The following is a 13633-nucleotide window of genomic DNA, read 5'->3' on the forward strand; positions in this document are numbered from 1 at the left end:
CTCCAGATCTTGGAATAATGCTGAACTGTCTTGATTATTTGTGGCAATAGCCTCAGGATATGCAGGTCTTCACTTTACCAAGCTCCACATTTTACCAGTAAAAACCACTATTACAAACGTCCAAGGAAGTAAATGCAAAATATGCAATGACATGCAAATATGTCAAAATTTATCTACTCTGCTTCTCTAAAGAAGACTTCTTAAAACGTGCTTCATCATACTACCTGTGATTATTTGAATCTATCACCCTAGAAATACTATACCTGCGGATGTTCCAAATGAGAACACGAGTGCCTTTTTTGCCTGGGATGGCATCAAACTGGGACAGCAGGTCATTTTCACTGTTGAAAATGGAATAGTTCAAGATGGCTTCTAGGCTAGGCAAGGAATCCTCGGTGATAATCATTTTTTGTAAAACCAAATATAGTCAAAGAAAAATTAGTATCTTAAAAATATCTTTTTTTTTTAAATTGGGAAATACCACATACTCTATTAGCTCTGTCAAACATTTTCAATGCAGATTGAAATAACATTAGCGTATTAAAGCCTCTTTATAAAAGAAATGTCATTAGAAGTTATCAATTCGGAAGATCTGCCTTTGGGGTTCCATGTTTAGACAAAACATGGACATACAGAGGGAAAGCATGAAAAGCACAGGCATTACTGCTACAGAAGGAAGGAAAGGGGGAACATGGAGAAAGGTTGTAGAGACAAACACCCAATCAGTCACCCCTGCAGACTGCACCTTCAAAGGTACAATGTAAACAAAGACTAAGAAACATGAAAGGCTGAATTTTTAGACTCTCTGGGAATAAGAAGTTCAAACTTTACTGCTATACTGCTTGGATCAAAACAACCTGTTGTCTAATAAAAAGAAAAAAAACAGCATTATCTAGATGTAGGGAAATGAGCCATTCTGCAATCAGATAAGCTAATAGTTTCTAGGAGTATGATGCAAATATAACTACCCTTAGGGGAAACAGAGAAGGCCCTGGGAACTTTACCAAGAGAGTGGTGGGGTGGGGGTGGGGGTGAAAGATTATTTAAATCAAATCTCAAAACAATGGACATTTTAATACAATAAAAACATTTCTAACATTCTATCAACAGTACAATTATTTTAAAAGTACTTAATAGGGTGAAATTCCAGTTAAATTTAAGATACTTGAATATCTCTTTAAATATGAAAACTCTTGTGGGTGCCTGGGTGGCTCAGTCAGTTGAGCCTCCAAGCTTCCTACTCTCCTACTATTGATTTCAGCTTGGGTCATGATCTCATGGTTCCTCTGGCCAGGGTGACAGTGCAGCGCCTGCTTGGGATTCTCTCTCTGCCCCTCCCGCATGCATGTGTGTATGAGTGCGCACACACGCTCTCTAAATAAATAAATAAATAAATAAATAACCATTAAAAAAAGAAACATGAAAACTTTTGATAGCTGGATTTGAGCTGAAGAAAAGAGGTTTCTATCATTAACGGTCAGATCAGACTCGTTTTTAACCGACATTCTCCATTTCCAGAAAGGATATTGTTTTGATTGAATGGAACAATTGGTACAATAACTGCCTGTGCCTGGACACATTCCAGATAGGTCTGTGATAGGAGTCCAACAGTGAGAGTACCCCCATTCTTGGTGAAGACAAGAGCGTCCTTTCCTAGTCGCATGGAGCCTGACTTGAAACCATTACCAAAGACCCCGATGGGACACTGGCTCTTCTTTATTACTTTATCTGTAAAGCCAAAGCTGTAATTACACAAGAAAACAGAAATCAGAAAAAAAAAGAATTCAGAAAAGTAGAAAAACATCCTAAGATAGGTAACAGAATGGCTTGCAAATTCAAAATACTTAGAAAGTTCACTCCTGCTTTCTTCCTTTTGGTACTTGTGGGCAAAACTATTAAGTGGAAAACCTAGGAAATTACTGTGAGGTAATAGCACTGATTCTCCTGTGTGGTTTGTGGGTACACAGACACCTCCACCACAGTGGAGTCACACTTTACAAATGTAAAGGTAACAGAGAGAACTGGAGAAGGCCATGGGCAGCTGCCTTTCTTGCCTAGACAAAGTGGTTCTGATTGCGAATAGTAAAGTTACGGTAAGGTGGAAAGGGGGTTATCTCAGAGTACCCCCTAGAGAGGGTAACAAAAGTAACAGATGGTGGCACTGGTCAGAAGTACTAGACTAGGCATCCCCTAACCTGGTTATATCACCAGATAGAGATCTGTAAGTCAGAGGTTACATATCTTAACAGTTTCAACTCTCCACCGAAAGGATAACTCTTCCAATTCTTACCCTCTGCTCCATCTGCTGGGACAGGTCATTGGAATGTGGCCAAGGGATAAAAATAGGTAGTTCTGCCGCTGAATATCAGCAAACAGCTGCAGTGTAAAGTCTCTCTTGTTTTACTAAGGGCCTTTCACTGAGTCACCTCAACAATCTCTGAAGCCAGATTCTTTCCCTTTCTTATATTCTCCACTCAAAATACATGACAAAGTAACAGAAACAAAAAATTATTGAAGACATGAAACCTAGAAAATGACTATTGGCTTCTTCATATGCCTTCTCTCACCACAAATAAAACTAATTTTAAGGATTGCTCCTCTCCAGATACAATGTTGTATGCTACCATTCATTCAGCAAATATTTACTGAGTACCTACTACTATGTGCTGGGCATTGTACTGAGCACTGGAGACACAACTGTTAATTAAAAAGAAAGACATGACTCTTGCCTTCATGGTTTGCATTGTAAGGAAGGATTTCATATATTACAGATTAGATGTTTCTCCAACATCAATGGACACTCTATCTGCCATGGGTGAGCAGGCTGGCCTTGGCTCTTACTCTTTTGAGCAGGGTTGAGGTACTTAGTTTCCACTTCCTGAAGGCTGTGGTTTGTGCTTACTCCTTAAGAAAGGGAACTACCTTTTAATTTTCTCTTTCAAAGTGTTAAACAATAATACCAACACGTCCTCCTAGCTTCATAAGAGGTTTGTATATCCTACAAATAAATCTAACCACAGAAAAAGGTAACTTCTAGGGCAGCAGTTCCTTTGAAGACACCAAAAGATCATTGAGTTTCTGTAGTCACGGGCCTTAGTATGCCAGGAAATAAAACGTACAGAAGCTGGTAAAATTCAGGCATTCCTAATCCTCTTGTCTAAGAATGGCCTAGAAAAGATGGCGTCATCAGGAGGATTAAATTACACATTGTGCAATGTATTTTAAGTTATAAAGTAGGGTTCAAACCTTAACTTTAACTCTAGAAGTCTAAGAACCGTCCCGTGCTATCCTCTACCTCAACTTCAGATCGAATGTCATACCTAAAACTCAGGGCTCTGCATAAACAGTAATCTTACCTACCACATGGAGTGAATCTATATGGTTATCTGGACTTAAACCTCTAATGGACTTAACCTCTATCTGGACTTAAATATCTAATGCCACAAAAGCTTCAAATTGGTGGTTAAGAGAAAGTGGTGAAAACAGAGACTATATTAATCCCCTTAATTTCCTAGCCATTCCTGCGTCTTCTGCCATCTATCATCTCTTTTCCCCTTTGTAAAGTATAAATCCTCCTCATGTTACTTAGTTTGGAGAGACCAAATGACTACATAAGGTGAGAAGATAAGTAATAGCCCAAGGCCAGAACCAGACATGGAAAAGGATAAGAAAAATGAGAAACTCAGGATTTTGTTGTTGCTGTTGCTGTTTTGTTCCACTTAACCCATCCTATGTGTTCCATTACTCTATTTATATTCCCATGTTAGGTATTCTATTTAACTGAAAATTGCAGAATGACTGCCAGATACCAATCAAATAACTACCGAGTAGAAAAGCCCTCACAACAAAGAACAGAACTGTAGGGCTGAATTTTATATCGTTTGGTGTAGCACACTGATTTTCCAGATATCTCTTGGCTTAGGTGGCTTCCTTAAGTAAGTCCTGTTCTACCCTTTTGTGTGAGAGACAGCAGTGTTTACACACCAAGGGGGCTTGGATACCAGCTTTTTGAGTGGAATCCAGGAAGACAGCAGCTTGCTCCCGAGTTCCTTAAAATGTCAAGACTCTACAATCTGAAGAGAGAAATTCCAATTGAGACTCTGACCAATGAAACAAACCTCAGCAAATCCGTGGACATACAAAGTCAGGCACTGCTGTTTCCTAGACATACTGGTGATGTAAAATAGGTAAGAGAAAAGAATAGAAGGCTGCTAATAAGCACATTATTATTCTTTGGCTGTTGTTTTAGAACAGACCTGCTAGGAAATGCACTTCTGAGCAGAGGTAGCAAATACCTTTAATCCATGGATCTGTGGCTGTTTTTAATCCTTGACCTTTGAAAGAGGTTTTCTACCTTGCTGAAAAAGGTAGCTGAACATACAGACTAGCTGGTTCACACTATCCCCAGAAGCTAAAGAGAATTCACTGTGGACTTTAAAGGAATTTAATGATAGGCTGTTCCTTCTTAATTTGATTTTCACTGGAATTCTGTATTTATGGGAGAAACTGTTGCTGCAGTTACAGAACTATTTTATTAGACTGGAAACAGGAAGGGTGGCATGAAGAATTGAAAAACGTGAATAGGATTATTAAAAATGTTATACAGGTCAAATAGAATTTCAGTGGGCTTAATCATTTTTGTAAAATTACCTCTATGATTATGCAAAAGTAATATGTCCCTAACCAAATCCAGAAAAATGAACATTCTTGAATAATTTCCAAAGCTACCTCTAAAGTTCAATTATTTATAATCAAATTGTGGTAAGTGGAATCCATGGCTAGGAGTTAGGATTGGACTGCAAGAACTTTTAAATAAATGGGACCTCCCAGCTCATTCAAGTTTGTTTTAAGATATAATCACAAATAAAATCTGGTACATATACAATGCATTAATCCAGGACTCATTAAAATCCCCTAAAATTAATTTTTTAAGTATGAAGAACAATTGCCCAGTTCAGATTAGTGGGAAACATATTTGGTGTGATAATGCCAAAAATGCTATCGCTAAGTAAGTTTCTGCCTGTTTTGCTGTTTTGTTCCTTGGGGAGGGAACAGTATTATGAATGGATGATACTCATCCTTCATATTTCAACTCAAATGCCATGTCTTCAGGATAGCCTTTTTTAATTCCCTAGACTAGATTAGATCACTCCATTATATATTGTCATAGAAACTGTATTCTTCCTTCACAGCACTTACCACTAGGTGAGATAACCTATTTAGTTGTATCACTAGTCAATTCTTTTCTACCGTTCTCACTAGACTGTCAGTCAGCCCCTTGAGAGCAAGGATCACGTCTAGAGTCTGGTTCACCACTTTATCTCCAGTGACTTTCACGTAGGTGCTCAGTAAAAATTGGTTGAATGAGTCTGGAACAAAAATTGTTGCAATTACTTTGAAACCATCCTCTTCCCTTCTCTTGCCTTGTAACTATAAGCACCAACTTTCATAGATGTGGTTCCACAGACAAAATAGAAGGTGGTTAAGATTTGCTGGGTCCACTCTTTGACACCCATGTCACTAGGATAAAGTGTGGTGGGAAGGAGTTATTAAAAAAATATGTGGGGGCACTTGGGTGGCTCAGTCCCAACTTTGGTTCAGGTTACAACCTCTCAGTTTGTGAGTTTGAGCCCCGGGTGGAGCTCTGTGCTGACAGAGCCTGGAGCCTGTTTCAGATTCTTTGTCTCCCTCTCTGTCTACCCCTCTCCCACTCACGTTCTGTCTCTCTTTCTCTCTCAAAAATAAACATTAAATTTTCTTTTTAATTTTAAAAATGAAAAATTTTAAATAATTTAAAAAAAGAAAAAAACGTGATTTTATGGGACACCTGGGTGGCCTAGTCAGTTAAACATTTGACTATTGGTTTTGGCTCAGGTCATGATCTCATGGTTCATGGGTTTGAGCCCTGCATCAGGCTGCACAGCTGGCAGTGCGGAGCCTGCTTGGGATTCTCTTTCTCTTCTTCTCTCTCTGCCCCTCCCCCGCTCACACTGTTTCTGTATCTCTCAAAACAAATAAATAAGCTTAAAAAAAGAAAATATGTGATTTTAGAAAAAAAGCAAATACATACATAATTAGAAATGTTTTGGTTCCATCCCATCTAACACTGTATTTTTCTTAATATAAAATATTAACTTTAGGAGATAAAAGTAATGCTAAAAATTAAAAGAGTGGGCCAACTCCACACCTTCACCAACATACTGGCCACATCTTTATCTCACTTTTAGCTTTCCTTGAATATTCTTCTAATTATAAGGGTCTGAGACACAAGGTACACAGACTGCTGAGTGGTAAAACATAACATATTAACTGGTTAGTGCCCAAATTTCATTTTTTTTCGATGGATCAAAGGGATTTCCTATAAATAGGGTTACACAATTAGAATACCTTTAAAGAGAACTACAACCAAATGAACGTTTTCCATTTTTATAGTTCAGAACCCTTTCCCTCCTCCACAGAACCCCTCTTCCATTGTTACTTATGTTTCACACACTAGTTCAGGAAGCCACATGGAGAGTAATTAATCTCATCTGCTAAAAATGAAGAGAGAAGGAAGGAGTTGAGGAAACACTCATCTTTCACTAAGTGATACGTGAAGATAAGTACAAACTCATTCTCAGCTACAAACCTTTTAAGGTAATTAAATGAATGGAGAGTGGCAACAGAAATCTCTATCACCAGCTTTAGCAGTCAGAAAAGGAAATTCCCTAATTTTGCAATTCTACTACAAAACTTCCTGAAGGTTATGTGTACCAACGCCTTCTAGTTATCTTTCATGGGGCTTGATTATACCCAGGCACATTCATGGTTCAAATCTGCAAATCATCCCAACTCTAATACTTCTGATCTAAGAGTGAGTTCAGGTTAAAATAAGTTGGAGGAGGTCTCAGACCAGTAAAGGCCTTTTAGGTCTTTATTATTTGCTGTTCTCTACCTGAACTCTCCTCCTTTACCCCCTGCTCCTTGACCTTGTTAAACTCTACTATTCTCCATAAACTGTAAGTTCTGTGACGGCAAGAATAGTGTCTACTTCATCACCAGTGCCCTGGCACATAACATATGCTCAATAAATATTTGTTGAATGAATAAAGAAAAACTAAAATACTTTAAAAAATTATTAAGCCTCAAATAGAGTTCATAAACTCAAGACAAGAGAAAAAGAATGAAGACATGTTTACCTGAGCATTCGGTGTAGTTTATGAGGTGTCATCCCACATCCATCATCAGTAAAGGTCAAACAAGATTTGTTCTTGACCTCCTCGACATCTATAAAGACCGTCCTGGCACATACATCTGGATCTACAGCATTATCTGCAAAAGGTAGAAATCTGTGATATTAGATCCCTTTTTCTAGTACTTCGTCAAATCTCTACGTCAGTGCCCCAAGACAAATAAACTATCCTTTATTCCCCTCATGTGGATGTTCCCAAAGGTGGGCAGGGAGCTTTAATGGTAGTGTGCTTACTAAGTTACAGGGAACGAGAGACATGGCTGCAGATGGGGTTATGAAGCTGATTTCTAGATTTCATATAATGATTGAGCTACAATCTGCCTTTCTCCTTTAACATTTCTGGGTCTGTGGGAAAAACAACTCCTATACACAAAGCATTTTGCTCCATTTCATCTTACTACTTCTTATCTTTTAGCCACTTTACTGCTCATGAACACGCATAGTAAAGGGTGGCTATGGAGAACAGCTGAGTGTGCGATGTATACAAATAGATGCACGCTCTACACAGTACAGTGCATTTGTGAATGTTTTATTTTCTACTTTTTGACATCACGTCCTCTGTTAAAGAATACAGATATTAACACCAACCCTGTTTACCACCTAAGGAGCACTAAAAGAGAAGTTCAAATTGAAACATTTAATTGCTGGGCTAGATTCCAGTGAGGGTAACAAGCGTGCTTAGAGAAGAGTGATTCTGCTTAAGCACTCTGTAATAGTCTTAAAGGTGAAGCTGACCAACCCTCATCAAATAGAGAACACAGAAGTTAAGCAGAAAAAAAATTATATGGGAAGTTTTGCGATTCCTCCCCAGTTAGGTCTTCATAATGGGCTAATCATTTAAGACTCAGGAGACAGCAGATATAGCCATATTCTAACATGTACCATGTCTAAAACTGCAGGGGGTATCAATGTCTAGAGGCCACTTCTATTTTTAAATTTTGTAAAGTTTATTTACTTAGAGAGAGAGAGAGCACCCACGCACAGGGGGAGAGGAAGAGAGGGAGGAAGAGAGGGAGGGAGAAAGGGAGGGGGAGGGGGAGGGGGAGGGGGAGGGGGAGGGGGAGAGGGAGAGGGAGAGGGAGAGGGAGAGGGAGAGGGAGAGAATTCCAAGCAGGATCCACGCTGCCAGCGCAGAGCCTGATACGGGGCTTGAACTCATGAACACTGAGATGATGACCTGAGCCAAAATCAAGTCAGACACTTAAATGACTGAGCCACCCAGGCGCCCCTAGAAACCACTTCTTTCTGCCACAGGCACCAGTTCACATAACTGGTGGTCACTGACACATGTACTGTAGAACTAGTCTCATTAGGGCTCACTGGCCTGAGAGGGAGGGCAGTGTGTACAATCTGTTGGATGGGCTCCCTAAGCACTCCTGTCCCTACTAGCTCTTTAATCAAGACAGAGACTAACCCTTCCAGCCCCCTTCCCTCTCCCTGGCATCCTTACTGATACCACATGGCTAGGCTGAGAGAGCCAGGTGGGGTCCTGGCTGTATACCTGTCCCACTACCACCGTTCAAATCATGGCATTTCTCCACTGGGAACATATCTTATAAGCAAGAGAAATATTACTCATATTCAAAATATCAATTTTTATAATATAATTAACAGTTTAAGCTACACTTAGATGTGTGTCATGGCCATCAAATAAAACAAGATGCAGATTAATTTCAAGGGTCATAATGGTGTTGCCTGTGCCATTGATAAAAGTCATTAACTGTAACCAGCATAAGTCTTAACAGCTGTAAGCCATCACCATTAGCCCCAGAAGGGAGTTATGAGGTCTGATAGTCAATCTTTAAGGACTAGGTAGGGCCAAAGCCTTGTGTCATGTGGTAAATCAAGTGGGCCAACTTTTGGCAGAATTGGAAGTTTGATGTGCAATAGAGGCTTTATCATAAATACAGTCTTTTACTTTGTGTAAGAGGCAACAGTTTTTTCTTTAAATGACAAAAGGATTCAGCATTGTGAAGCTGCCCACATTGTTTCAAGAAACTACTTGGCAAGCAGGCCCTGAATTGTTCTGGGACTTATCAGTCACTCTTGCTGGCAGGAAGCCAGGATCACTGAGATGGATACCTTTACCTTGTCAACCAACTGGGCATCATTTCTATTTTGCAAACTTTGAACACAGGAGGAAGTTTTCCTAACACTTTATGAACATTCACAGTTCAAACACATCACACGTATCAATTCCAAGTTTATATAACAGCACATTCAATGAATCAACACGGGCTTCTCACAAAATCACTTTGACTTCTTTGCTGTTTCCTGCGCATTTTGCCCAAACTTTATTAGATGCTTTTTTTTTTTTTTACAGGGACATACCAAAGAGTTTTAACACAAGCACTTCAGGGGTTACAAGGTAGCTGCCAGGAGCAGTTAGATATCTTATCTCCTTGGCTAGAGGCTTCTGGAGTCCGGGGAGGAAGGGGCACACACGAGGCCAGGGTCAGCTCCAGCAGCAGGGAACAAGACAACAGCAGGCAGCAGTTAGCACAGCTTACCCTTATTTTCAGTCTGAAGTGGACTTTCCCTTGGTCTCAACAAATGACATTATAATAGTGAGCCTCAGCAAATGACCTTATAAGAATATGGCACCAATCTGGTGGCTGGTTTCAATCCAACCTCTCGCTGTCTCACCTTCCAAAAATTTATCAACACGTTGCACAGGATATCCCAGCCCACCCGGCCAACGCACAGGCAGGACAGTGAGAGAACCCCTGCTCCCCTCCCCCTGCCCACCACTCAGGCAAGAGAGGCAGTACCAGACCCTGGGATGTCTTAACTCCCAACATGGCCCAGACAAGCTTGCATGCTACCAGATCCCAAGGAGTCTTGTCTCTCCTAACCTGGCCCCATGCTACCCTGAGTGGGAGGGAAACCCTATCTCTACCTCTCCTTGCCCCCACTGAGGCAAGAGCATGAGAAACCAGATCCCAGGGAAATCTATCTTATCCTTTAACCTGGTCCACCCAACCCCTGGTCTTCTAAAAGAAAGCATTCTATCTAAATGAAGCCTCGCATCTCATCAGAGCCTGGGAGGCAATGGGAAACTGTCGCAGGATAATCTCTCTGGGACAGATAAAATGGAAAGTGGGAGGGGACTTTAGGTCTGCACTTCACAAGCCTTCCATCCTCTCCTGTTCCAGGAGGACAACCTATGTGGATTCTTGCAAAGTCGCCAGGGCCAAGCTGCTGCCCTACAGACATCCTGCATGTATCTAAAAGCATTCTTGTCTAAAATTAAGGTCATTACCCACCAACACAAGCCTATTCTTCCTCTGTTCCATATACAGTAAAACCCTGGATTGCAAGTAACTTGTTCTGCAAGTGTTCACAAGACAAGCAAACATTTCTAATCAATTTTAACTTGATAAATGAGCGATGTCTTACAAGTAGTTCATGCAGCCAATCGTCACATGATCACAACCGAACCAATGGTTCTTGAAATTCACTTTGATATACGAGTGCTTTGGATTATAAGCATGTTCTGGGAATGAATTATGATCGCAAACCAAGGTTTTACTGTACACATACACATATATAGCGCCAGCATCCAAAGGACCTCAAATGTGAAATTCAAAAATCCTGGTTTGTCTCTCACTCTCTTACCCCATGCATCTCTAAGCTCTCCCCCATCTTCCTATTTATGGTCCCACTGTCAGTTTCTTAGTTTACAGAAATCCTCTCATCTGGATTATCACGTTAACCTCCTAACTAGTCTCTCAAGGCCATGACTCTCTTCTCCAATCCATCTTTCACCTGGCTGTAAGATTAACTTTCCTGCAGCACAGCTCTGCTCATGACTTTCCCCTGCTCAGAAAACTTCAGACTAAAAGGCCCAATACCTGGGCCTCCCAGTCACATCCTGGTCCTAGCCTGCCTTTTCTAACCTTATTATCTACTTGGTACTTGGAGCAAAAAGACCTGGGCTTGAGTCCTGGATCTGCCACTTACTAGACCTACAACCTTGGAAAAGTCCATTAAATCTGAGCTTCTGTATCTTCATCTGCAGGATGAGGATAATAAGGATGGTAATGACAGTACTAATATTAATTATAATAAGGCCGTTGACTTCAGAGGGTAAAGTTACAAATGTATTTGTGAAGGCTCTTTATCAGCTCTCTAACGACAGACAGTTTTGACTACTTGTAAACTCCCTGCTCTAATTAAACTCAACTACTCAATATTCTTCATGCTTTTGTTCACACAGTTGTTCCTTTTGCCTGGAATGCCCTTCCCTCCCCACATCCATATCCACATGTCCCGACCTTCAAATCTCAGCTCAAATGTCACCACCTCTACAAAGCCTTTCCTAACCCTCCTCTTCCTGGTGAGCTGGAAGTCATCCCTCCTTCCTCTGAACTCCCACAGCATTCGACGTGTGGATCTTTGCTGATGCACCCCTTTCTGTTTTGCTGTTATACAAAGCATAAACCTCCTGGACATGTTTTATCTCCCCCTACTAGAAAAGGGAGTCTGTGCTGTGCTCATTTTTGTACCTACCACAGTGGCCTTGCCCACAGTGTGTGCTCAATAAATATTCACCGGATGAATGATTCACTAGAAAATTAATACATAAGTGAAGAAGAAAACCCTATTGAAGGAACACCTAAAATGAAAGCTTTGGGCTACCAGTTAACATTTTGCTCTCCTCTTTTTCCTATTAGTAATATTACCACAAAGAGTTGTGATTTGGTGTTTAAAATTTGGGTTTTAAAATCTGGGTTAAAGCAATTGCTTTAAGTAGAGGCTGGGGTTCATCTAGCAAGCTTTGAAACCACTTTCAAGATTTTGTACCGTGCTACCTTGTCCCATAAACGTCTCTCCCTTCTTTCAATTTCTGAAATATTTACAATGTGCTCTGTGTGCTGCATTTGGTCCGGGAATGCCTTTCTTTGCTTTCCACACAGTATTTAGCACACTACTGCAAAAGCTGATGTACTTGGCTTCAAGGGATCAACTGAAAACGCTTTAAAAGCAAACATCGGTGGAGCGAGGTTAAGTGCTCAGTATTCATTCCAGCGGTGTGAGGGCGCTCGTGGACCACGGACCCAGCCCTCCGCAGTCGCAGGGAGCCAAATGCACTCGTGTCATCTCTTAAGGGATGTCCCATCATTCCCAGATTCCCTGGTCCCAAAAGTTGACGAACTCCGTCTTCCAGACCTTTCCTCAGGACCCTACCGGGTCCTCCGCAATGCCCCTCTGCTAACTTGGCGCCCTCCGCCGGTCGCCAGTGCCTGCGGAGCCCAGCTGCCTCAGGGCCCTGTATTTTTATGCATCACGTTTTGATTATTAACTAAGCTATCCTAAAGTGCCCGGAACATCACGAACCAGAAAGAAAACGCACAAGGGAGTCCTAACTCTTCCGGCACACCTTGTTTCCTGAGCTTTATTCGCTGGACCTCGCCCCCACCCCCACGCCTGGCGAGAGAGCCGTCCCCCTCCGCCTGCGGGGTCGGGGCCGGTCCCGACGCCCCCACCCCAGCCCCCGCCCGCCCCGCGCGGCTCCGCACATTCCTCTCGCGACCACGGCACCACGTTGGCACCGCTGCCTCGGGCTATCGCGGCCAGGCCCGCCCTCGCCACTCACCTAGCAGCTCCGCGATGGCACTGAAGGGTCGCGTGTGGCTGCTGGAGTTGCTCTGTAGGTAGCGGGGGCTCATCTGGGGGCGAGAGAAGGTCCCGTCCCGCGTGAGGCCTCGGCCAGCCGGGCCCTCCCCGCGCGCCCCCCGCAGCCCCTCGGGCCCCTGACCTACCGTGCTCAGGCGGATCCCAAAGGCCTGCGGGCCGCCGCCCGGCCGGGCCAGCGCGCTGCCCGGCGCGCCAGGGCCCGCGGGGGCCCCTCGGTACAGGAGCATTTTTTTGGCCGCCACGATACTCGCTTGCTGCCGCCGGACTCCTCGCCCGGCAGTCCCGGACTGGCCCTCACTCACTCCCCCTTGCAGCTGGTGGCGGCCGTCTGGGGCAGGCCCTCCCTCGCTCCCACCCGCAGCCGGCGGGGGCGGGGCGCGCTCCAGCCACCTGTCCCGGGCGGGAGGGGTGAGGCCGGCGGAGCAGAGCGGCGGCCCCGCCCTGTCAGCACCTCTCCCGACCGACCGACTGCCCGCCGGGGCGGCCTCAGGGCCGTACGGAAATATGGCGACCTCCTGACAGCCGCTCCTTGATCCCCGCCCCTAATTAATTCTTGGCGTTTGCCATAGGCCAGGCCGCCAAGCGGGAAAGCGCGGGGGGGGGGGGGGGGCGCGGGGAGGGGCGGGAATGAGGCAAGGGAAGAGAGAGGATGTAGGGATTTCTGGAACAGAGTCCCAGTTAGGCTGCATGACTAACGGGCAGGATAAGACAAGTCTTTCAAGTTCTAAAGACTGCAGTTTTGCTATCTGGGAAGATAGCAGG

General features: G+C 43.2%; 1 protein-coding gene across 2 annotated transcripts in view; it reads right to left on the reverse strand.

Annotated features, from left to right (window-relative positions):
* The window catches only part of MORC4 (MORC family CW-type zinc finger 4), a 57764-nt gene extending 44355 nt beyond the window's left edge, over positions 1-13409 (reverse strand). Inside the window, exons 1-5 of one of the 2 annotated variants that reach the window (XM_043571353.1) lie at positions 12997-13409; positions 12831-12903; positions 7179-7311; positions 1528-1742; positions 264-411 (exon numbers count right to left, since the gene is read on the reverse strand). In XM_043571353.1, coding sequence (XP_043427288.1) covers positions 264-411; positions 1528-1742; positions 7179-7311; positions 12831-12903; positions 12997-13098 — 671 coding nt within the window. In that variant the 5' untranslated portion in view covers positions 13099-13409. The remainder of the gene's footprint in view (positions 1-263; positions 412-1527; positions 1743-7178; positions 7312-12830; positions 12904-12996) is intronic. The other variant, XM_043571354.1, reaches the window with a different exon arrangement.
* Positions 13410-13633: the final 224 nt, after the last annotated feature.

The sequence above is a fragment of the Prionailurus bengalensis genome, chromosome X (genome assembly GCF_016509475.1).
Source record: "Prionailurus bengalensis isolate Pbe53 chromosome X, Fcat_Pben_1.1_paternal_pri, whole genome shotgun sequence".
Classification (NCBI taxonomy): Eukaryota; Metazoa; Chordata; class Mammalia; order Carnivora; family Felidae; genus Prionailurus; species Prionailurus bengalensis.